Raw genomic sequence first — 23,749 nt, 5'->3', positions numbered from 1 at the left:
ACCGAGTGGCATTTGGGATCTGCCTGTCATAAAGCGCTTGTTGAGAAAAGTGGGTTTCCTTTTTATCTGCAGGAACAATTGCTGTGAAATAATGAGACGGACAGCGTGTCCTATGGCTGGTCAGCGGGGTTGATTTGATCTCTTCACCCAAGTGTCTGTGTTTCTTTGGGTTGGGTGTGTTTGTGCTCTGACTGCTGGGCTCTCAGCTGGTGGTTGTACCACAAGAGGGCTTGCTCTGGGTCACATAAAGGTGGCCTTGGACTGTTTGTTCTGGATCCACCTTTTTAGGATCTGCAGGCACATTTTAAGGAACATACCACAAATACACAAGGAGGGATGGCAGGAGATGGGGTTTTCTCATATACCTGTGGCCCTGCTTGCATGTGTGTGTAGGAGTTCACTATCGCCCTACCAGTCCCCACTCCTGGAGAGAATGGGAATCCAGCCTAATGAAGTAGCTTGTAGTCTCCCAGTCTGTCACTTTTTGTTTGACTTTTGTAGTTTCCCATTATATTTTTTTTTTTTAATTTTTTGTTTATGGCAGTAACATTGGTTTATAACATTGTAAAAACTTCAGGTGTACATCATTATACTTCCATTTCTGCACAGACCACACCACGTTCACCACCAAAACACTAATCACAACCCTATCCCTTTCACCCTCCTCCCTCCCCCCCTCCCCCCTGGTAACCACCAATCCAATCTCTGTCCCTATGTGTTTGTTTATTGTTGTTATTATCTACTACTTAATGAAGGAAATCATACAGTATTTGACCTTCTCCCTCTGACTTATTTCACTTTGCATTATACCCTCAATGTCCATCCATGTTGTCACAAATGGCTGGATTTCATCATTTCTTATGGCTGAGTAGTATTCCATTGTGTATATATACCACATCTTCTTTATCCATTCGTCCTTTGATGGACACTTAGGTTGCTTCCAAGTCTTGGCTATTGTGAATAATGCTGCAATGAACACAGGGGTGCATGTACCTTTACAAATTGGTGTTTTCAAGTTCTTTGGATAAATACCCAAGAGTGGAATAGCTGGATCATATGGTAGTTCTATCGTTGATTTTTTGAGGAATCTCCATACTGTTTTCCATAGTGGCTGCACCAGTTTGCACTCCCACCAGCAGTGTATGAGAGTTCCCTTCTCTCCACATCCTCTCCAACACATGTTGTTTCCTGTCTTGTTAATTATAGCCATCCTGACAGGCATGAGGTGATATCTCATTGTAGTTTTGATTTGCATTTCCCTGATAGTTAGTGATTTTGAACATCTTTTCATGTGTCTGTTGGCCATCTGTATATCTTCTTTGGAGAAATGTCTGTTCAGGTCTTTTGCCCATTTTTTAATTGGGTCCTTAGTTTTTTGTTGTTGAGATGCATGAGTTCTTATATATTTTGGAGATTAAGCCCTTATCAGATGTATGGTTTGCAAATATCTTCTCCCAATTGTTAGGTTGTCTTTTCGTTTTGTTGATGGTTTCCTTTGCTGTGTGTAGTTTCCCATTATATTTTTGAAATGACAAATGGTGATGGCATACTAAGTGGCACAAAACAGAAGTAGGGATGTAGAGGTGAAGGTACAGTGCAGCCCTGAACCGAGGTCAGCAGTATGTGCTTGTCAAGTAATTGGTGGAACTAGTTTACAGATGGTTTGGACTTGATTGTAGAATTCAAACTCGCTGCAATCCAGGAGCATTAGGACTGGTAGAATTCTGTGGGTGAGGAAAGTAAGTTGTGTGGTGGTGTTTTTCTCTTCCCCTGGCTTAGGGCAGTTGTAAGGAGGGGGAGGGGGTCTTGGAGACCACTTGAAGGTGCACATGGGCAGCCACTCTGAGCAGAAGCCAGTGTGGCGTACTGTATTTCGGCTTCTACTTCCCTGGTTTCTGTTTGTATGATGGGCTAGGGAATGAATTTAGTTTGCTTAATTTTTTCCAGTCTTCAAAATTCTAGCATGCCCCAAAAAATCACTTAGCTTTTCACCAAAGGATTTGGTTGTGACTTCTTTTCATAAAGTAGTTGTGAATATTGGCAGAGGATAGGACTATTCAAAGAGGTTAGTATTCGTGGTGAACTAATGGATTCTTATCTGTCTGCGTATCTCTCAAATTTTAGACTTATTTCATCAGTTCTCTTACACCTTGGCAAAAAAAAAAAAAGACATTCTTTGGGCGTTCCCTTTTATGCCTGCTGACCCAGGTTCTACGAGGTCAGCTCTGACCACACCAGTGCTCTGCTGCAGAACCTTCTGTGCTTCCTCGTTACCTGACAGATGAAGTTTGTGCTTCCTTAGGTTACCATCCGTGGGCTCACCTTGCAAGGCCCACTTGTCCTTCCGTTAACGGCCCCCACCAATCTCTCACCCGTGTCCAGTGCCCCAGCCTATTGTATCATCGTGGGTGGCCACGTGCACCCTCACATTCCTATGTCGTAACTCTTGACTTTGTGAAAGAAAATCCTTGGTTTCCTACAAGACCCATCTCAAATGCATTTCTTCATAAAGCTTCCTTTCCCCTACTTTTTCCAAGAAGATTTGACTTCTAACCTGCCTGAGCCCCTCTACTCTCTGTTTATACTGCTCTCATTATAGTTACAGTTTACTTAAAAACTATAGATAGCTATTACCGAGCTCTTATTCTGTGCCAAGCTCTATTCAAAGTCCAGGTGAGTTTTCTCAGTTAATCCACTCAGCAACCCAGTAAGTTCGTTACTGTTTACCCCTCTTACAGATAAGGATGCCCAGGGATTGAGAGATGAAATAATTTGTGCAAAGTCATAGCTGGTTAGTGGTGGAGCTGAGATTAGCATCAAGGTCATCAGACTCCAGAGCCCCTATCTTAGCCACCACACTACGTGAAGGAAATCCACCACCACACATAGACGGCATTCAAGAAATACTTGCCGACGAGTGCGTGCGTGTTTGTATGCTGAGGGGGCCCAGTCACATGTGCTGCGGTCAGGACCAGCTTCATGGGCGTGCAGCCTGTGCAGTTGCATAGGGCCCCCACACTTAGAAGGATCCAAGCTGCGTTTAATGCTGTGCTGTCAATGCCTTAAAATTTGTAATGCTGTGTCAACAAAGCGACCCATATTCTCATTTTGCACGGAGTCCTACGAACTACGTAGCTGCTGCTGCATGCAATCCATTTTTTATTTTCTGTTCTTTAGAATCGCTTTTAGATATAAAATTGACTCTTCTCAAGAGGCGCCCATGATGTGTGCCAGGCTGTGAACTTCTAACAGCCTGCCAACAGCTGTGAAGTGATGCTTCATTTATCTCAGTGTGATGAATTGCCATATTTTCCTAACCGTACAAGAGAGTTATTCCTTGTTGTAAATTGACCTTGTCATAGGAGACTCATCAGAACAGGAGTTCACGATCCATTGTGAACAGGTGATATGAATTGTCTGGTCAGAAAACCAGGGGTAGCTCTGGTTCACGAAGTCCACCGTAGGAAGAGATGGAAAGACACAGGGGTGAGTTGCTTGAATTGGAACACAGCTTGTTCAAACTCTAGTCTGGGTATAGCACCAGATTACATTACCTTGAATCATTTTAGAGACTTTTTTTTTTTCTTTTTTACGTAGTTCTGGAAGAATCCTGGTTGATATGCATTGCTTAAGACAGACTTTAACTTGTTCCTATTCCCTGGGTGAATTGCATTTTAATTGCTGAGTTGTGGTAAAATGCTGTGATTAATTATGGACTCAAGGATCTAATTTGTCAATCATTACTGCTATTTGAAACCCTCTCAGTTGTTTTGACCATCATTCCACTGTTTGCTCTTGAGTTTCAGAGGGCCTCATCTCCTTGGACACATCTAAGCAATGCTGTCACTTTGGAGTAAAAAGCAGGAAATAGAGGCATAAACTTATACCTAACTACTCAGGAAAAAGTTTTATCATCAGCTCCTCGGAGACTGATAATTCCTTATCTTTAAATTGATAAATTATAATCACAATCTGGAGAGACCAATTTAATAGTAATCTATTAATGTTAACACCGTGTATGTAGCCCTGTGAGTTGACTTGTGGGAGGGTGTGGTGGGGGACAAGGGTTATTTGATTAGAAACCTGGGAATTTTTTTGGCAGTTCCCTTCTCCCTTTTATCCTAGTATGGGAATGCTTCTAGAAAAATGAGGAACTGATATTGATCTTGGACCATCTCTTCCTAAATGTCCATCCCCTTCAACTATTTGTTTTCATTGCAATGAAATGCACTGCATATAAATGAAAAGCTGGTGTTAAGTGTAGTCCTGCAGACTGTGGAAGTATTGTCTGTCAGGCTGAGGATCATGACTTTTTCAGTTGTTGCATTCTTCATACAATGAAAAAGCCCTGGTGTTTTATTTCTGCAGAAGGAAGTAATAGGCCGCCCCAGAGAACATTTAATGTCGGTTACTTTAAAAGTATTTAGTTATTCCTTGGCTAAATTTATACGAATGTAGGGAAGAGAATCTACTGAAATTAATGCTAAAAGGTTTGGAAATTTCCTTTCTGACCGTGACCAGAGCATTTTTTTTTTTAAGATTATTTTTTATATTCCACAGAATTGAAAGATCTCACAGCAATTGAAAGATGTATTAATCTTAGTCCTCTAAACCTATTTGGGCATTAACATCCAGAATGTCCGGGGCTCATTAAGACTAAGAGAAAGTAGAAGGATCTGGGTTTATCTCAAAAGAGAAGAAAAGACTTGTGATCTTGCAGTAACCCTTCACTGGCCTCAGCAACCCTTAAAATAGGCTGGGTGGAGGGGACAAAGACTCAAGAGGCCAGCATGCTGGCTTCCTATTTGAGCCAATTTGGGGGGGTACTTTTTTCAAAGTGGCAAGACAGTAACCAGCTCACCTTCCAGTAACGATCTCTCTCTGGCGGAAGTGGACACCAGTGCCGGGCAGGCGGTACCTCATTGCCTAAACTAGGTCTGCTCTCGGATAACATTTGTGTGATGGTATCAGATTCACAGTGTTTGGAAAAGAGTAAGTCATCAGAATAAGGGATAATTCTGACTTTTTTTTTTGCCCACCATACATACATCTAGAGTCGTAAAAACATTTGGGTGGCATTCCGTGAATTGCTGTATGTGTGTTCTGTGTGTGTGAAGAGTCAGAAAACAAAGCCGCTATTGAGTTATATAAATGCAGAAAAGGGATGGGAATGAATGCCGGCCTTCTGGAAATGCTATTTTTTCACTTTGGGATAACTCCAGTAACCAAGTAGAATTTTCTGAGACATCTGCCAAATAAAAGAGCTTAGGTTGAGAACTAGCATGAGATATTTTAGCTTAGTGTCTGTTTTGGAGAGCAGGGTAAGAAAAGCAAGCTCTAAATACAGATATAAAAGTTACATCTTGACTTTTCCTATGGAATCATGTTGTCACTTCCCATAGAAGCATAAACATTTTAACTTGCACCATAAATATAATTCATTGGCATCACTTGTTTACCCCGAGGAAAGTTAAAAAATCATCAGGCCCCAAGATATTGCATCGGCCCCAAGCACGTTAACATTCTACTGCCGTCTCCTTTTTTTCCATCTTTCTGAAACACCTCCCCGTTTTCACAGTAAGGACATCAGACCAGCTACAAAACGAAACTGGATTGGAAGTTCTTCTGTATTCCGTGCCTATAAAGTCAAACTCTTAAGGCAGAAAGGAGTGTGGTCTCTTGTTATATTTGCATTCTTGCTGTTCCTTAATCCTTACCTGGTTGTCCGTCTTTGTAACCTACCCCTCTCCTTCCTCCCCTCCTCTGGTCCCCTTCCAATTACTTCAGAATAAATAGTGAGAAATTTGGGAAATGTCTTAATGGAAAAGAATATAGGGATATCCATTTTATGGGACCCAGATAAATGTCTTGATCTTTCTCTTATCAAAACACATCACCCAAAGTAGGGATGAGCTAGTGTTCCAAGACCCCACTAGTCTCTGACCCCACCATGGCTGCCCCACACATACCCCTCTCCTGAGCCTGGCACCTAGTGAGGCTGCCAGCCGTGTGGTTAGCCCATATTTCTCTGAGTCTGTAGCAGTAACAAGATTGGTGATGGTAATAGGGGAGCTTAGGAACCCTGCCTCTTTTCCTAGCTTCTCATCACAGTGCTCAGGAACCTAGCATCCTTAGTGTCCTTATTTGCCCATTTCGCACTACCTAGAGTAGGCATTGTCAGTAAGTTCTCTCACCATTATATGTCAGATTGATGACACACAAAAGGGTGTCTAGCATAATTCCATCATCGCCTTTTCTCACATTTAAGAAAGCATATTAACTTTGTTATAATTGTTTTTAGTAAATTATTCACAGATTTTGGCGCTTTATTGTTAGCGACCCACTGTTTTTCAACTGATATAGACCCACTGTGGTTGAGAACCCCTGGCTTGGGGCATCTGATGTAACTACAGGCCCTTATCCTGAACCTTCCTACTGTTCTTCATTTTCTACGCTGCTGATAGGGATTCTCCTTCATTCGTATATTAAGCAGCAAGAATGTGAAGATCATCGTGTATTCTTCTTCAAACATGTATCAAGTAACCAGAGATGTAATGATACATAAGGCTCAGTCCTGCCCCTTAAGGACAGAATCTAGTTAGGGAAACAGACACTGGTAAAACTAACCATTCTATAGGATGTGCTACAATGGTGCAAAGAACAGACCATTGCCAGACTCGAGGAGGTTCTAATTAATCTATGAATTCAGAGGTATGATGTTGGAATTAGGCCTTGGAGCAAAAGGATTTTATGTGGGTAAAAAAGGGGGATGGCATTCCAGGCAGAAAGGACAAGATAAATAAAGGTATGAATATGGTGGGCGAGTCTGAGAACTGGGGCACACTGAATGTGACCGGAATGCAGGGTGCTTGGAGGCAGGTAAAGAGCTTGGAGATGAGGATGGGCTTGGGGGAGATGGTCCAGGGCCTGGAAGAGGAAGCCAGGGATTTGGTCCTCTATCCTGTAGGCAGAGGGAAGCTCTGATGGAGAGGTGTTAGCAGTCAGATGACTTGGGATGGTAGGGGGCTTGGAGGTGTGGGGTGGACAGAGCCGGGAAGTGGAAAGACCAGATAGAGCTCTGTTGTACTGATCCAGGCCGGAAGTGGGGGGGCTTGGGGACAATCAGCAGGTTGGAGACCAGTTATCCTCTTTGTCTTTGTGTTTTCAAGACTAGCACCCAGGTGCCTGACACACAGTTTGTGCTCAGTAAATAGTTAGACTTAAGTAGACCAGTTGACTGTAGAAGATGAGGAAAGGGGAGGAGGAAAATGGCTTCAAAATGTTTAGCTTAAGATAACAAATATAGGAGGGACAGGTTTGGGGTATTAGGGGATGAAGGAATGGAAAAACTCTGTTTTTAAGAGATTTGATTTGAATTGCCGGTGAGGGTGTTCAGTGGAGATATCTAGGAGGCAGCTGGAGATGACAGGTTTGTCCCTGAGGACAAGGATCTGGCTCTCAAGTCAGAGATCTGCCCCTTGGGCATAGATGGATCTGGGAGTCATACTTGTTGTTATCTGCTCTTATTCTTTTTCTGTTAGAAAAGCTTCTCATTTTGATTCTGTTAACTCCTTCTGTCAGCTTCCTGTACCTGAAACCCCATCCTGCCCTGCTACACGAGGTTCGTAGGTTCTCTGTAGGCAACTGCTGTATTTCAGTGAATCAGGATCTAAGGCTTCAGAACTTGGGCTTGAGGGCCGGCCCCGTGGCTTGGTGGTTAAGTGAGCGCGCTCCACTGCTGGCGACCCGGGTTCGGATCCCGGGCTCGCACCGACGCGCTGCTTCTCTGGCCATGCTGAGGCCGCGTCCCACACACAGCAACTAGAAGGATGTGCAGCTGTGACACACAACTATCTACTGGGGCTTTGGGGGGAAAAAAATAAATAAATAAAATCTTTAAAAAAAAAAAAAAAAACAGAACTTGGGCTTGAGTATAAGGTACCTTTACATACAAAATCGTCTGACCATGCAGACCCATAGCAAACAGTCTTATTAAGAAAAGAAAACCCAGCCTTCCCTAGGGGACAGCAATAGTTTAGCATGGAGTGTGGTGGACTTAGAATCGAGAGGCCTGGCTTATTGGACGAATGACTTCAATTCCACCCCCTCTGCTATAGAATCAAAATGGCCTGCCCTGCTGCAAGAGTCAAATGATTTGTGCCAGCATTTGCTTCTGAGATAAAAGATCATCGTTATTAAGGTTTAGTTTACACCTAATCACAGTTGTCAGCATCACTGATATCTGAGCAGTTGCCCCGTTGCCAACTAGAGTAGAGGAGGTAGAGGGAAGAAATAGACGTCTGTCCTGACCACAAAGCACCAGTTTCCATCTCAAGAGCCAGTCAACAGGGGCCGGCCCCGTGGCTTAGTGGTTAAGTGTGTGCGCTCCGCTACTGGCGGCCTGGGTTCGGATCCCAGGCGCGCACCGACGCACCGCTTCTCCGGCCATGCTGAGGCCTCGTCCCACATACAGCAACTAGAAGGATATGCATCTATGACATACAACTATCTACTGGGGCTTTGGGGAGAAAAAGGGGAAAAAAAGGAGGAGGATTGGCAATAGATGTTAGCTCAGAGCAGGTCTTCCTCAGCAAAAAGAGGAGGATTGTCATGGATGTTAGCTCAGGGCTGATCTTCCTCACAAAAAAAAAGAGCCAGTCAGCAGGATGAAGGATCCACAACTTTAGAAATACACGTGTTAGGTGGCTGTGCGGAGCCCCCGCTACTGTGATATTATATAAATTCAGCAATTCCAATTAAATTCAACAACTGCAACTCTAGGCATTTTTTCATTGAGGTTTTTGTATGGTGAAGCTGCTATCAATGACATGTATAAATACTAAATAGGAAAATCTTCATTTTCATTCCAGACTTTGAGTAATAAAATTGGAAAACGAAGCATACAAAGAATGTACGTCTCACTGTGGTCATATACTCTGGGAGAACCATGTGAAAAATTGGAATTAATTGCTGTGTTAATGTCAGTGGGGTTCAGTTATCCTCTGCACTGCTATACTAGGAAAGTGCATAAGCCATTCAGCCCATTGAATTCTGGCAGCCTTTGGAAACATACATGTTTTTTTCCCCTGTTATTTTTTGACGCCCCCAACCCCTGCCCCCTTCAAGACAGTTTTCCAGCTGTTTCCATAGGGAGTAGTTTCACAGGGAAGTTTCTTTTGTAGGCTTCCAGCTGGCTTCATTTTCACTGTCTCCATGAAGTTGCTGCCTTTGTCGCATTTGCATGATATTATCCAGCATGCATTGCCTTGGGGTTTTCCCTTTAAATTGTTGACTTCATATTTTGGTTTGCACACACAGGCTGTCTCCTGGATCAGACATCTATGTGACGGTCTCATCCATGGCTTTAGCAAGATCCCAGCAGTGTCGTAACTCCCCTAGCAACCTGTCTTCATCCAGCGAGACTGGCTCTGGTGGGGGCACTTACAGGCAAAAATCCATGCCCGAAGGGTAGGTATGCCATTGGCCACATTGTGCATGGTCCCCGTTGACATCACTGTCTTTCTTCTGTAATTCAGACATGTGAAGTGACATCCATTTAGCCAGCCTTGATCAATTTACAAAAGAACTAAAGGGAAAATGTGGTTAATATTCCGGATAGAAAAATGTTTTAATGGCTGGTTCAAACCACTTCTTAGGAAGTTTATCATTCTCTAGTCTCTAAGGACTCAATGGCAGAGAAATCAAATTACATCAATTTCTCCATTATATATATTGTCTAGTTTCATAGTACAGATTTTGTCACTTCTTAATGTTTCCTCCAAAGTGAACTCAGTAGTATACTGTTTGCGCTGGTTGGAGTTTGTATTGCTGTTAAAGTACGGGAAACGATCTTCATATCTAAGCTTAAAATTATTTTTCTCACACTTTAAAAGTCTTCTGTGATTACAGCCTGTGAGTTGTTTGGTTTTTTTTTTTTCATCTTTTTTGAAAACACTAAACACCCAAAAGTAGCTATTTGCTTCTGACAAGACTTACAAGTGAAAAGCTAAATGGACATGGTTTTAGAGGCTACTAAAAAGGGGGAAAAAAACTAGAATGTCTGAGGCTGGGAAGTAATTAGCAGCAAAACCTTACGTGGCACACACCAGCCGCCTTTGCGCAGAGGAAGAGGACCATCAAGACTTCCAGCTGCGATAGCTCCTGGGGGAACTTGACGAAGAACTCTGAACCATTTGAAAATCAAATGTGAGGTGCTTAAAAAAACTGATGTTTCTAGTCTAAGTTTTCCCGAAATATATTTTTAACAAATACACACCTGATTTGTCTACTTTCTTGAGATTTTACCGTGTTACAAAAGAATCATGCTTACTCAGAATACCTTCATGATGGGTATTTTTTATCCTATAGTATTTTGTTGGTTTTTACAGCCGTTAAATATAATTTTGTTGTTGTTGTTAAATGTTTATGTTAGCAGAAAGTAGGTAATAAAACCACTATAAAATATGCTTCCCACCCCCAGCCCACATCTCCCTCAGGATTCCTTTGTCGCATCTCTAACATGCACATTTCTTATTTTAATTACTTTAGTGACAATTACAAAAAAAATTTCAGCTCTTATTCATGACTCCCTGCAAAAGGTTTTATGAGTTAACTATTATTATTGTGCCGCACCACAAGCCTAACTCATTATTTCTTATTTTAATTAGTAAATTTTAAATGGTCTGGTTTGACTTCAAAGATAGGAATTCACTGCAACTTTAGTGTTTGTACAGCAGTAAAATACAAAAGAGCTAACACAACAAAAAAGCATTATTTTCTTCTGATGACTTAAAGTGATGATATACTTTAAAGGTATACCAAAATCTAGGTTGAAACATTAATGTTTTGGTGAATATTAATGTTAGAAATGTGGTTCCAGTGCCCATGCTGCACAGTATTTTTAATGAGGTGATAATTGTTCAACTTGGTATTTCATACTATCCCTACCATAGGTGGTACTGAGGGTTCCCTCCATTGTTTGTGAGGTTACCCAGAGATTATTTATTTTACCGTGTAACATCTTTTTTACCTGGGGCGATTTTTACAAGAAGATGATGATACAAGGTTTTCCTCTAGATTGAAAGCGGTTTTTGCCTGTATCAGTGACATAGGAGACAGTGGTTCTCTGATTCATATGCATTGCTCATGGGCTAGGTTTGATCCTAAAGGTACCCTTACCAAGGGAGAAATGATTACATCTACTCTGCAACTTAGCCCAGTAAAAACAGATATGTACAAGTTGATAGTGAAGCAGGAATGTATGTAGTCTGCTGCAAACTCATGAAAAAGCTCGAAAGCGTGAGCTAAGAACAATAGGTCAGTACGCAATTATTGTCCGTAAATGTAATCTGCTCCTTTGTGGCCCTCCCTCTGCTTCAGTGGGGCTACCATCTGTGTGGGTATGATGTGTGCCTGCCCACTCGCTGTGTGAGGATATTGAGACCATCCAAATCAGTTGAGAGGTGGAATTTACTAGGAAGTTTAATAATACCTACTTGACTTACATGGCGGGGGAAGGCACCTGCACAAGCTTAGGATGGGAATGAGAGGCAGTTAAAAAGCAGTGCTGTTGAAAAGGCTAGGGTCTGTTCTGCCATCCTTGGAGATGTAGTTTTGGGCCACACACTTTGAGGAATGTTGGCGAGGCAGGGTGTGTCCAGAGGGAGGGACGGACTAGATAAATGAGGAGTTGGGAGACCATGGTGTGAGAAACATAACTGAGGATGTACAACGTGAAGGTGAGAATCGTGGAGGTGAGGGGGCCGCCATAGCTTTCTTCCAGCACTCTTAGATGAGGGACTAAACTTGTCTGTGAGGGCAGCAGAGACCAATAAATGAAAGTTAGAGAGAAGAAGTGTCCAACCCATTATGAGGAAGCTTTTCAAAGCCGTCAGCCTTCTCTGGAGAGCAGTGGACTGGCTCATGAGGTAGAGTTTTCTTGGTCACTGAACATGTTTCATGTATCAGCCAAATGGTTACTTAAAAACTCCTTCAGATCTGAACTGTGACTCCTAAACTATTAAGTGCTCCTCCAAAACAAAGGCACAATTAAGCTCTTCAAAGAAGGCCCAATGTGAAGTATGGACAGGTTTTGTCTGAGCGCCTCAAGGATGGGATCTTTGTATCTCTAATCCCCTGGCACACAACAAATGAGGGGTGTATGTGAGAACTGAAATTAAAAATTAATTGGTGAAAATATTTGTCAAAGCAGAATTAATTACAGATAGCCTTACTTTATCGTTTATTGAAAACCAGGCAGCCAGAAAAGTGTTTAGCTTTAAATTTGGAGGTTTAAAAGGTTGTCTTTAGTTTCCACTGCTACCAAAAAGTAAAAGCAAGGTTAGAATCGATTTCTGACTTTTGTCTTGGTACGTTTTTTTTGTGTGTGTGTGTGAGGAATATCAGCCCTGAGCTAACATTCATGACAATCTTCCTCTTTTTGCTGAGGAAGCCTGGCCCTGGGCTAACATCTGTGCCTGTCTTCCTCCACTTTATGTGGGACGCCGCCACAGCATGGCCTGACAAGCGGTGCGTCGGTGCATGCCTGGGATCCAAACCGGGCCCACCAGCAGCGGAGCACGCGCACTTAACCAGTATGCCACGGGGCTGGCCCCACGGTGCCTTTTTTAAAAAGTCTTCATTTAGTGCAAAGTTAGCATAGGATCATAGGGCCATTTCAAGGATATTCACTGTCCTAAACTAAACAAGGACCCTACTTAGGGAAGAGATGGCAAAGAGCAGAATTAGTGAAATTTTTTTTAAATGAGCGCTTTTACTGAAGTTTTCATAAATCAAGGTTTTTGTTTCTTTTTGATAACAGAGGTAATTTTGTTTAGTGAGGCATGTGATTGAGTTTGTAAATGATTGTTATTTGTGCAAAAGTAACTGGGGAGAGGCTATAGTGGGAGTTTTTTAAAAGTATTTTATGGCCTTCTCTACTTTGCAAATGCTTTTGTATAGATTTTTCTCCCTGAATCCATAAAATAGAATTGCCATTTTACAGATGAAGAAATGGAGACAGAACCGGAGTGAGTTTGGGTGGGGGAGCTGGACTTGGCTCTGAGTCTTCCTCCTCCTAATCTCCTGCTCTTTCCAATATACCCCTTGGTGGTTCTCCCCATGTGATTATCAGTGTGTAGCAAATAAGACACCCATCACATGCATCAGTTAATTCAGGCCCTGTTTAGTGTTTTATTGTATAGATTACTCATATGTTCCTTAGTAAGCACACACAAATTTGTAAATTTCCACATGAGTCTTTGAGTTTTACAGCCTGAAGTTGGCTTCCCAACAGCTAGAAGATTTTAGTTTCTTAGTCTATATATCTTAGGTTAGCTCAGTCCTAATGGCTCCTGCCCTTGTTACAGTTTATATACCTAGGGTACATACCTTTCTGAACACAGGGATGTATATTGACTGTAACATACACCATTCTGTACCCATGTACACATGCACAAGGATGTGTACACAAGTCCAGACATGCAAGCAAAACTAGTAGTACCTGTCGTGAGAGTTTAGTTCATTACACTCAGGACTGCTTTCCCCTTATGGGTGAGATCCCTGATGTCGTCTTTGCCTTTGTCTGGGGAAATCGCCACAGGTTTGGAGTAAGCCGCAGATCCCCAGCCTCCATTGACAGGCAGAACACCCAGTCAGATATTGGTGGTGGCAGCGGAAAATCCACACCCAACTGGCAAAGAAGTGAAGATAGCATTGCCGACCAGATGGGTAAGTAACTAATTTCTGCAAAAAGCAAGTTGCTTTTACACCAAGGTGACTTTGGCCACCTCTTGATGTCATCAAAGCATTCTGTTGTATAATACAGCCCTGGTTAATAAATGTGAATGAGAACGAGGTCTCGGTTAGATTATGTATAAATGAAAGCAACAAAGAAGACCTGAGAGAAAAGTCAAAGAATTCTAAGTGACCCCAAATTTAAAAACAGAAAGGACATAGGAATTATTTTCAGCACCAAGATTCAAGTGCCAGACTTCCAAACCACATGTGTCCTAATTACCTCCCTCTCCCCTTGTCTGTTTGTTTGTCTGTTCTTGCCTAGTATGAGTACGCTGAGAGATTCCTTGGTATTCTTCATGTCGAGTTTAAAAAAACAAAAAAACACGTACAAAGTGGGAAAGAGATACAGTTGTTGTTGAGTCACATCTGTAGCTTGGTTAGATCTCTTTCCTCCTCATATGCTTTTCCCCCCTCAGTCTGCTATTAAGCTGTCAGCTAAGGACATGTCTTTGCAGTATAAAACAGCTGGGTGGGAAAGGCTTGCGTTAGTAAGTCTTCATTTGGATTTCTGGCACACAGCCCTTTCTCTCTTTCCCTCTCTCTAAGCAGTTGTTCTGCTGTGACACCGTAACACTAGTTGATACAATAAAATTTTTCCATGAAACAAGATTAAGTTTCAACACAGTAGCATCCACACAGTTGATTTAGTATCAACACATTTGATACATCAGGGACTTGAATCTAGACTGTTAGGTGTTTTTTTTCCCTCTTTATTTTATTTTTAGTAGTAGTACTGTCAATGTGGGATAAAAAGAAGCAAATTTCAGGGCTAAAAAAGAGAAACTTTTAAGACAAGACCCATCTTTTTATCTTCTCTGCAAACGCATTGTTTGGTTGTGTTTTAATGACTGTGCCCATGTAAATGTACTAACCGTGAACATGGGAGGGAGTGGAGATGCATTCAGCTAAGACAGTAGTGGAGGAAGAGAACTGTAATTCTTAGGTTCTGAAGATATGCTTTGTTCCAGCAACTTCAGTGAGATGTGCCTTGTTATTGAAGCCATCTGTCATTCCCCACTCTCATCCCACCCACCCCAACACAAAAAACCTGAGCATATTCTGATCTGCTGTTCTGCTCCTGACAGAAGGTTTTTAATCCCGTATGTTTTGATACTGTTGAGATGGTAACGACACATGTGAAAAGGATCCCTTCTTCAGCATGACTTTAGCAGCTTTTTTTGGCTCCTAGTGCAGGCTCTGAACAAAGCTGCCAGCAAGCCCTTTGTGCGGTGTTCAGTGTCACACTTCCCACTCATGTGAAGTCACATGGGGAATGAAAAGGGATCTTGGGACTGGAAAGGGTAATTATAAGGTTCGTCCTAGACCGTATTCATTCTTTCACAAAAACCTCCCTCGAGTCTTTTTTTCGTTGCATCCACTTTAGTTCAGTGGCATCCCACTCTTAATAGATAAGACTCTGAAATTAATATCAGTGAATCTTTTTAACACATTTGTTCATCCTTTTGGTAAGGTATACATTTTTTTTTAAATAAGATACTCCTAGAACCTGCCAGAGAAGCCTTTTTTACCAAGTGGTGGCTTTTCTCCATCTAAAATCTAAGGCTTCAAATAAAATGTTAAAATAAAATAAATTCTGATAATTTTTGGTATTCTACCATTTTAGAAGAATAACCCAGTCTTTTCTAGTTGACACATCGGAAGGAATCAGGGGCTTAATTGGTATAAGTCATGCTAGGGAGAAATCAAGAAAAATCATTGTGACATTCTCATTACTGAGTACACTATATTGAGTGTATGAAGGGCTGACCTTTATACACTCAATTTGTAAGAACAAAATTCTCTAATGACTTTCAGGTCATTGATTGAAAATGTTGAGGAGATTCTTATTTGTTAGCCAGACCCACTTGTCTTTGTACATCAGCGTGTTATAAACTGGTACCCCAATGGAGACAAGGAGTTGAGCTTGCTTAATTGGCTCACTCATCTCAGTGGATGTTGGTGTTTCTGCCTCTCTACTTTTGGAAATGGTTGAGAGAATCAAAGAGCATGTTACCCAGTCCTTTATGTGTTAGGAATGGTGTTGCAAAAGTCTAGAATTGTTGCTGTTAGCTGTAGGTGTGTTAAAGAAGCTAAATTGCTTGCCTGTCACCTTTGGAACCCCATCTTGAACGCCAGCTTGGAGTCCAAAAGGAAGCAATTGTTTTAAGTAAACTAGTTGCTGTGTGTCTTTTCTGTTGTGCTTAGCTTACAGTTATAGAGGACCTCAGGATTTCAATTCTTTTGTCCTCGATCAGCATGAATATACAGGTAAAATATTTCCAAAGTGTCATGGTAAGTAACACGTGATTGCATCCATGCCTGTCCAGGTAATGTAGACCAAGCTAGGTTAGCCACACTTCGCAATTAATGAATTTCATAAATTTAATCCATATATTCTAGACTTTCCCCCCCAAACCAAAAGTTGATTCCTAACTTTGCCGCATTGTTCATGGCCTTTGGTTTGGTGGTACTTGGCTATGCTAATGTGTATGACGTGACACATTGTCACCATCTGCAAGCTTTATCCATCAGCCACTTAGTTTCTGACATGCTGTCTCTTGTGTAAACTCTCAACAAGCTTATTGCTGAAATTCAGAGTTTGCTGGTCAGTGAACTGAGAGATGCAGTGGCAAGCCGTCCTCGTTTGTCAACATGTGCCTATATCTGTTTGGTGCCCGCACCATAACATCCTGTGCTGTATTCCAGAGCCAACATGCCATCTCCCAGCAGTATCAAAGGTACTGCCAGCTTTCCGAGAGAGCCCCAGTGGGAGATTAATGCGGCAGGATCCAGTGGTTCATTTGTCTCCAAACAAACAAGGGCATGTAAGTTAATTGTAAAATAATAGATTCCTAGCAATGTACTCTCCTTGCAATGTGAAAATGGTACAGGTCTGCTCTGCTCTTTCTTCCACATGGTCAAAGAGGAGGTCATCCTGGCACAAGGTGGGCATTTGCTGCCATGGCCCTGGAATTCCTGCTGCCAGTGGCCCTAAGGTTGCTTTGAGATGAATTGAAATTCCTCATGGGTACGCACCTGCTACCCACACAGATCTGGATAGAAGCCCATCTGATGCAATAACAAACAATCCTAAAGTGATAGGAATAGAAATGTGCTAGAAGTGGATTTTATTTGTTTACACAGTTGTAAGCATGAGATATGCTTGGAGCATCCATCAAGGGGACAGACAGAGAGCTTCCTGAGGACTCCCCCTACTGCTGCTTTTATCTTCCACAGCGATACACAGTTTTGTCCTTTTACCATAGTAATATACAATTCCTTATCACTTAGGGTAGAATTGGGAATAAGAGGTTATCAATTCCTCCCCCTTTAAATGAAGTTGATTTCCTTCATCTGTGTGTTCACTGGAATGTGTATTTATAGTTACGTCATTGTATATGTTGAGGTAGTACTATATTTCACGCTCACTAATTTATAAGATGCTCAGAGAACTTTTAATGAGAGGGCTCATGTAGATTTTGCTCTAGTGAGATGAATATTGAAGTTAAAAAAACAGGAGAGAATACAGGCGCATGCATGAGCTAGCCCCCTGTGCTAGGCTGCAGGGGGAGAGGTTTACTGACGAAACGTGATGTTGTAAATGATAGATTATCCCAGTCGATCTGTCAGTTCCCCTCTTCCATTAATAATTTTTATATTGATTACATGGTAAAATAATATTTTGGATAGGTTGGGTTAGATAAACTATATTCTTAAAGTTAATTTCACCTGTTTCTTTTTACTTTTTAAAATCAGGCTACTAGAATATTTAAAATGACAATGTGGATCACACTATATTTCTATAGAAATCTGTTATATACTTTATACCTCAGCACATCTTGGACTAGCCACGTTTCAAGTGCTCAGTAGCCACCCATGACTAGAGGCTGGCAAATTCTACAGCACAGGTACAGAGCTAGAGAAGTTCTGCCCTACAAATATTAAAAATAAATGAAGGCTTTATTAACATAAAAGTTGTTGCCGAGAAAAACTTGAGTAGCATCAGTAAAGTAACTGGGCTTGATTGTTTTTAAGGAGAAGAGATGTTTCGCTTTGAGGTGAAACTGGAGTGTTTTCCTCCTGTCCCCTACCCACAGCTGGTGAAGAGCATGTTCCTTCCTCAGGCAAGAGACAGATGGACAGACAGACATACACACACAATTCTTTCTCTCTTACTCTCCACCAAGTATCTGGACTTCCTGCCTCCATCTAATTTAAAATATTATTTTGTCCAGATATCTTTTGAAATCTTATTTCTTTGGTAAACTATAAAACTAAGCAACTAAGCCACTGTGTAGAAAGGGTTCTGTACACATTTTTCTAATTGAGATGTAATTTCCATACCATAATATTCACCCATTTAAAGTGTACAATTAAGTGATTTTTAGTATATTCACAGAGTTGTGCAGTCAGCACCTTGATCTAATTCCAGAACATTTTCATCATCCCAGAAAGAAACCTGTATCCTTAGGCAGTTACCCTGACTCTTTTCATCCCCTCCAAGCCCTCAATAACCACTAATCCACTTTCTGTCCCTATGGATGTGTCTATCTATTCTGGGCATTTCATATGAATGGAGAATCATACAATATGTGGCCTTTTGTGTCTGGCTTGTTTTTTTTCACATTTCATCCGTATTGTAGTATGTATCAGTACTTCATTTCTTTTTATGACTGAATAATATTCCATTGTATGGACATACCACATTTTTTTATCCATTCATCAGTTGGTGGACATTTGGGTGGTTTCTACTTTTTGGCTATTCTGAATAAATGCTACTATAAAATTCATGTAGAAGTTTTTGTGTGAATGTGTTTTCATTTCTCTGTATACCAAGAGTGGAATTACAACTGTTTTCCCACAGTGGCTACCCACTTTACATTCCTACCAATAATGCCAACCATCATTACTGTTTGCCTTTTTGATTAGAGCCAACCTAGTGTGTCTGGAGTGTTACCTCACTGTGGTTTTGATTTGCATTTCCCTAGTGATTAATGATATTGAGCATCTTTTCATGTGCTTGTTGGCCATTTGTATATCTTCTTTGAAGAAATGTCTATCTAAATCCTTTGCCCATTTTTTAATTGGGTTATTTGAAGTACAAGAGTTTTTAATTTTGATCAAGTCCAATTTATCTATTTTTTTCTTTTATTTTTTGTGCTTTTGGTGTCATATCTAAGAAACCATTGCATAATCCAAGGTCACAAAGATACATGCTTATGTTTTCTTCTAAGAGTTTTATAGTTTTAGCTCTTACATTTTGGTCTTTGATCTTTTCTAGTTTATTTTTCTATGTGATAAGGATCCAACTTCGTTCTTTTTTGCGTGTGGATATCCAGCTGTCCCAGCACCATTTGTTGAAAAGACTATTTTTCCCCCATTGAATTGTCTTGGCACATCTGATAAATTTTACCTCTAAGCACTCCTTAGAAAGCTGCCTCCTAAATAGATGCTAATTGGGGAAGGGAAAGGAGATCTGTTTAGGAATAAGTCTTACATTCAGCCTCCTATTTAGTCAGTAATACGGCTTTTCTAATTATAAGCCCTTTGGAAGTGTCATTTCCTTTCTATTTGAAGATTAAGATACTAAACAGTTTAGGTTTTTTCTCTGATGAAAATGATCTCAAGACTGTTGACACTTTAGCATAAATCAAATAATGAAAAATGGATGCTTAAAAAAAACGTTTCCAGCATTCTCTGCTATGGACACATCTGAACAGATTTTTCTGGGTCCCTCCTGTCTTATTTGGTTTGTCATCATAGGAATTTTTGTGCCTTGAAAACCCCATAACTAGACACATTTCACAGGGTCGTTCCCCTGTTATTTTTTTCCCTGGTGTTCAAGAAGCAAAACCTGCACTTAAGTCAGTCTTGCTTCCCTTGCAGTCTGATAGCCACTACTCAAGCCACTCCAGCAGCAATACACTCTCCAGCAACGCCTCGAGCGCCCACAGTGACGAGAAGTGGTATGACGGGGACCGCACAGAATCCGAGCTCAACAGCTACAACTATCTGCAAGGTACCTCCGCCGACAGTGGCATCGACACCACCTCCTATGGCCCCAGCCACGGCAGCACGGCCTCCCTGGGGGCTGCCACGTCGTCACCTCGCTCGGGGCCAGGCAAGGAGAAAGTGGCACCCCTGTGGCACAGTTCCAGTGAAGTGATCTCCATGGCAGATCGGACTTTAGAGACAGACAGCCATGGCATGGACCGGAAAGCAGAGTCCTCCCTGAGCCTGGATGTCCACAGCAAGAGCCAGGCCGGCTCAAACCCTCTGACCAGGGAGAACAGCACTTTCAGCATAAATGACGCTGCTTCCCACTCGAGGTAACTGCCCTTTCCTTCTGCCACTCCATTCCCAGCCCCGTCCCACGGTGACTTCCGGCCTCATCCCACTTTAATTTCCTCAGTGGTGTATAAAGAAAGGGGGTCTTTCATGCAGTGACAGTTATTTATATGTATTTAGAGCCTTTTGTTTGCCACCAAAATACTTTATTCCTACAATCCTAATGCATTATTTTAAACTATGAGAAAAGTTTTCAGATTTATTCTTTGTAAAGTTTTGAGTTTATGAAAATTTTCCTAATTCATACCAGAATTAGAGAAGAATTTTATAATTTTGGCTTTCAGGTAGTGATAGAGAATATAGAATGGGACAGTCTCTTGAAAATATAAAAGGAAATCTTGGCCATCTTTTTAAAAGAGAAGGGTCTTTTCTAAGACTCACATGGCATTGTTCATGATGCTAGACGCTTCTTTACACTGCCTCTCTATCAGAAAGCTTCACTTACCCAATGTCCGTATGTGATTGTTAACTGGCTCCTGACGGTGATGTGTTGAGGGTGGGGTTATCCAATAGAAAAGTGTGGCTAAAATTAGACACATCCCATCTACCTTTCAGAATAGAAGAGTGCACATTCCTCTGTATCCTTGGAGATCCCTCTGATAGGCAAAATAAATACTATTTTTTATTTCCTCTTTTGGATTTGAGCCTAAAATCCAAAATATGACAAGATTCTTCCTTTTAGGGGAAACATTCCATCACTATCTTTTTGGGCCTGTTGATATCTCTGGTGGTTTCTCCTTTTACCTATTATTATTGTCCATTGCTGTTCAGCTGGTGTGACAGCATCTGACCTTACTGTCGTCTGGGCCTCTGTTATTATTATGTCCTAAAGAAAAATAGCAGAGAAGCTGAATTTAGTTTCACTTTTCAAATGAGAACCCAGGCACATACTCTGTTAGTAAACCCCAGATAATCTTAATGAGAGAGAACATCCTCTTCTTAATTTGGATGGTTTAACTTGATCAGTTAGACATTCAGTTCTCTCATTGTTTCTATGTTGCTACTGATAAGATTGTTGAGCTTCCTGTCTTTTAAAATTCCAAGTTGGCGGTTGGGTATGATGCATTTCACAAGTTTTGTTTCTGTTTACCACTCCCACCCTGCAGTACTAAATTGTGATTGTCACAGGTCTGGAAAGTACTCAGCCCCTAAACAAAAAGGCAATTGGGAAAGTAGTCCTGGTATTCTTGAGTCCAGGCACCCAGTTGCCTTTCCACAATTCAGAAAATAGAATGTTTGATTCAAGTGGGTTAAGGAAGTGTTAGGAAAAGTAGAACAGAAAGCGAGCATCAAATACCATAATAATGTAATATGGTCGCAGAATCACATGGCACAGAATTATGACATTTACTTGCTGTTTGGGGCATGCTCCACCATCTCATCAACTCCAGCCTGTGCATTGACTTAGAACATTTTTCCAAAATAGTTTCCCTGTGGTCTCTACGTTTAGCCTGACTCCTACCTCTTTGGTGTTCACTTCTTCATTTTGAAAGGAGGATGTCTTTTTAAGAATGATGTTCCCTCTGGGGATCTCTCTCTGATCTAATTTGATGGCAAGAGAAAGTCAGTTATAGAGGTCTTGTCTAAAATAGTTTCACCATGGACTAAGGTTGAAAGGGCTGGGCCTCTGAAGGCAAAGCTCAAAATGTCAGCCGTGCCATCTAACAAATCTGACAAATCCCAGGGGCTCTACAAAGTCCCCCCTGAGAAGTAGGCACCTGGCATTATCTGAATGTGCTGACTGAGGCTGCCCGAAGGCCTTGAAGGATTATCCACATTTTCTGCTTCAAACTGACCACGCAGAAATCATTTAAATCATCACTTAGAGATAACTCTTCTGCTGAAAGTCAAACTTACTAGAGAAGAGAAGAATGTGGCCTTTCAGGAAGGAGGGCAGGGCTGCCCACCCACTGATCGCCTGAGTCACATCCATTTCTAGACTCTGGTAAACCGGGATGCTTTGTGACTTCAGTCAGTTGATCTTGGCAGAGTGAGCTGGATAATCAGAGCTTTCGCAGACTTCCTTTTCTGGAGGAAAGGGGGACTTAGCCACCAAATGCACATTGCTGGAGAAACTAAAATCACTGCAAATTAGAGTGTTTGTGTCCTCAGAAGACAGGAACAGCAATTAATGTGGAGATCTCTTGACAGTGCATAAAAGAGCTTGTACCTGGGACTTGGTGACAGAATCTAAATTACAGTGATTAAGTTCCGCTGTGTATTTCTGGCTGGGCTGTGTTCCTACCCACTCTGTCCTCCAGTCTCCCTGTAGGTGATCGTGCAGGTTTTTGCAGCACCCCATGAGAACAGCATTAATGTAAGGTGGTAATTACAAGGGGTTGTTATATTCAAATGTCATTAAGAGAAGCCATATACACTGATAACTCTCTACAATTAAAAAGTCTATTAATTGCTTTAAAATGTTGCTCCCTAGAATATACATGTATTTTCTGTGAAGTTTGGAAATTTAGGCAGAGATTTTCATTTTTTATGTTTTTGTAATGGCTGTTTCACTTTCAGGTCTTAAACCACTCAAAAAATGATTTGTGGCAAGCCCAGGAGAGATGAAGATAGTTCCAGTTAATACAGTCTTACCAGCTGGGTTCATGTTTTCTTAGAATCCTGTCTTTGGCAGTAGGCAGTGCCAGTTGGTGTGGTGGCCAACAAGCTCCTTACTTAGCGTACAGAGCTCCAGGCCTCTAACCAGTGGTACTGCAGAACCAGACTTAAGAGCACACGTCATAAAGCTAAAAACCCCATCTCCTACTTGCCCATACACATCTCTTCTGTAAATCCTGACCTCACCTGTTTGAGTGTCCAGACTTCTGCACCCACCCTTATTAGCTGGCCATTGTGCTTCTTTGAACTCTTGCTTCCCATGGGCCCCCACAGCCCTGTAGCCAATTGGTACCCACTTATATGGTCACATATACATTTTTACTGCCATCCAGTGCAAGAGGATGTCTCACCCAATGGTTCATCCTAAGCAACTTTGCATAGAGTGTGCCACCATGAGTATAACAGATAGGTGCTCAATACACCAACATAATAGGCACGTGCTCAATACATTTTGATGAACAAATAGGAATAGCTTCTTCCTAATGTTGCCAATTTTTGCCTGATGACCTATGGCTCCTAATAATAAACCAATGAAAATAGCATAAATCTTCAACTCCTGCCTCCTCTAGAAAACACTACTACATTTCAAAGCTTATTGTATGGAAGTATCAATATTTGCAAGAGCTGTCGTGCTTTTCTGTGTAGGTGTGTGTATAAAACATGAAGTCCTTGTACAGTAAAAATGTTTAAATCTGCAAAATATGACAGGGAAGGGCTTTATAACAGCTTATATGCAAATATCTATCAATATCTGGATGTAAGTTGGTCGGTGTCTGACATTCTTAGAGGGGATGATTTAAGGCCGGGGAAAATGCCTGCCCGCCGTTGTCCGTACAGTTCAGTTTCATGAATGTGCTTTTTCTGGTTGACCTAATAAGTTAACTATTCATGCCAGAAAAGCTGTGTGTTTCTTGAGAGTAGAGGTAAAGAAGGGCTTCTTATATTTAGTTTACCCTGGACATTAAGGCATGCCTCAGGCTACCAT

The 23,749-nt window shown here is 41.5% G+C and overlaps 1 protein-coding gene across 15 annotated transcripts in view; it reads left to right on the top strand.

Moving 5' to 3' along the window:
• The window catches only part of SIPA1L1 (signal induced proliferation associated 1 like 1), a 363,798-nt gene that overhangs the window by 306,792 nt on the left and 33,257 nt on the right, over nt 1–23,749 (top strand). For 9 of the 15 annotated variants that reach the window (XM_087448293.1, XM_087448290.1, XM_087448291.1 and 6 more), the window contains 5 exons: nt 9,319–9,468; nt 13,601–13,728; nt 16,003–16,089; nt 16,504–16,622; nt 19,684–20,126. In XM_087448293.1, coding sequence (XP_087304419.1) covers nt 9,319–9,468; nt 13,601–13,728; nt 16,003–16,089; nt 16,504–16,622; nt 19,684–20,126 — 927 coding nt within the window. The remainder of the gene's footprint in view (nt 1–9,318; nt 9,469–13,600; nt 13,729–16,002; nt 16,090–16,503; nt 16,623–19,683; nt 20,127–23,749) is intronic. The other 6 variants (XM_087448295.1, XM_014784360.2, XM_087448296.1 and 3 more) reach the window with 4 other exon arrangements.

This window comes from Ceratotherium simum, chromosome 24 (assembly GCF_057802395.1).
Source record: "Ceratotherium simum simum isolate JZ-2026a chromosome 24, ASM5780239v1, whole genome shotgun sequence".
Taxonomy (NCBI): domain Eukaryota; kingdom Metazoa; phylum Chordata; class Mammalia; order Perissodactyla; family Rhinocerotidae; genus Ceratotherium; species Ceratotherium simum.
Note: the sequence above shows the minus strand (reverse complement) of the source record. Positions and strands in the feature narration are given on the sequence as shown.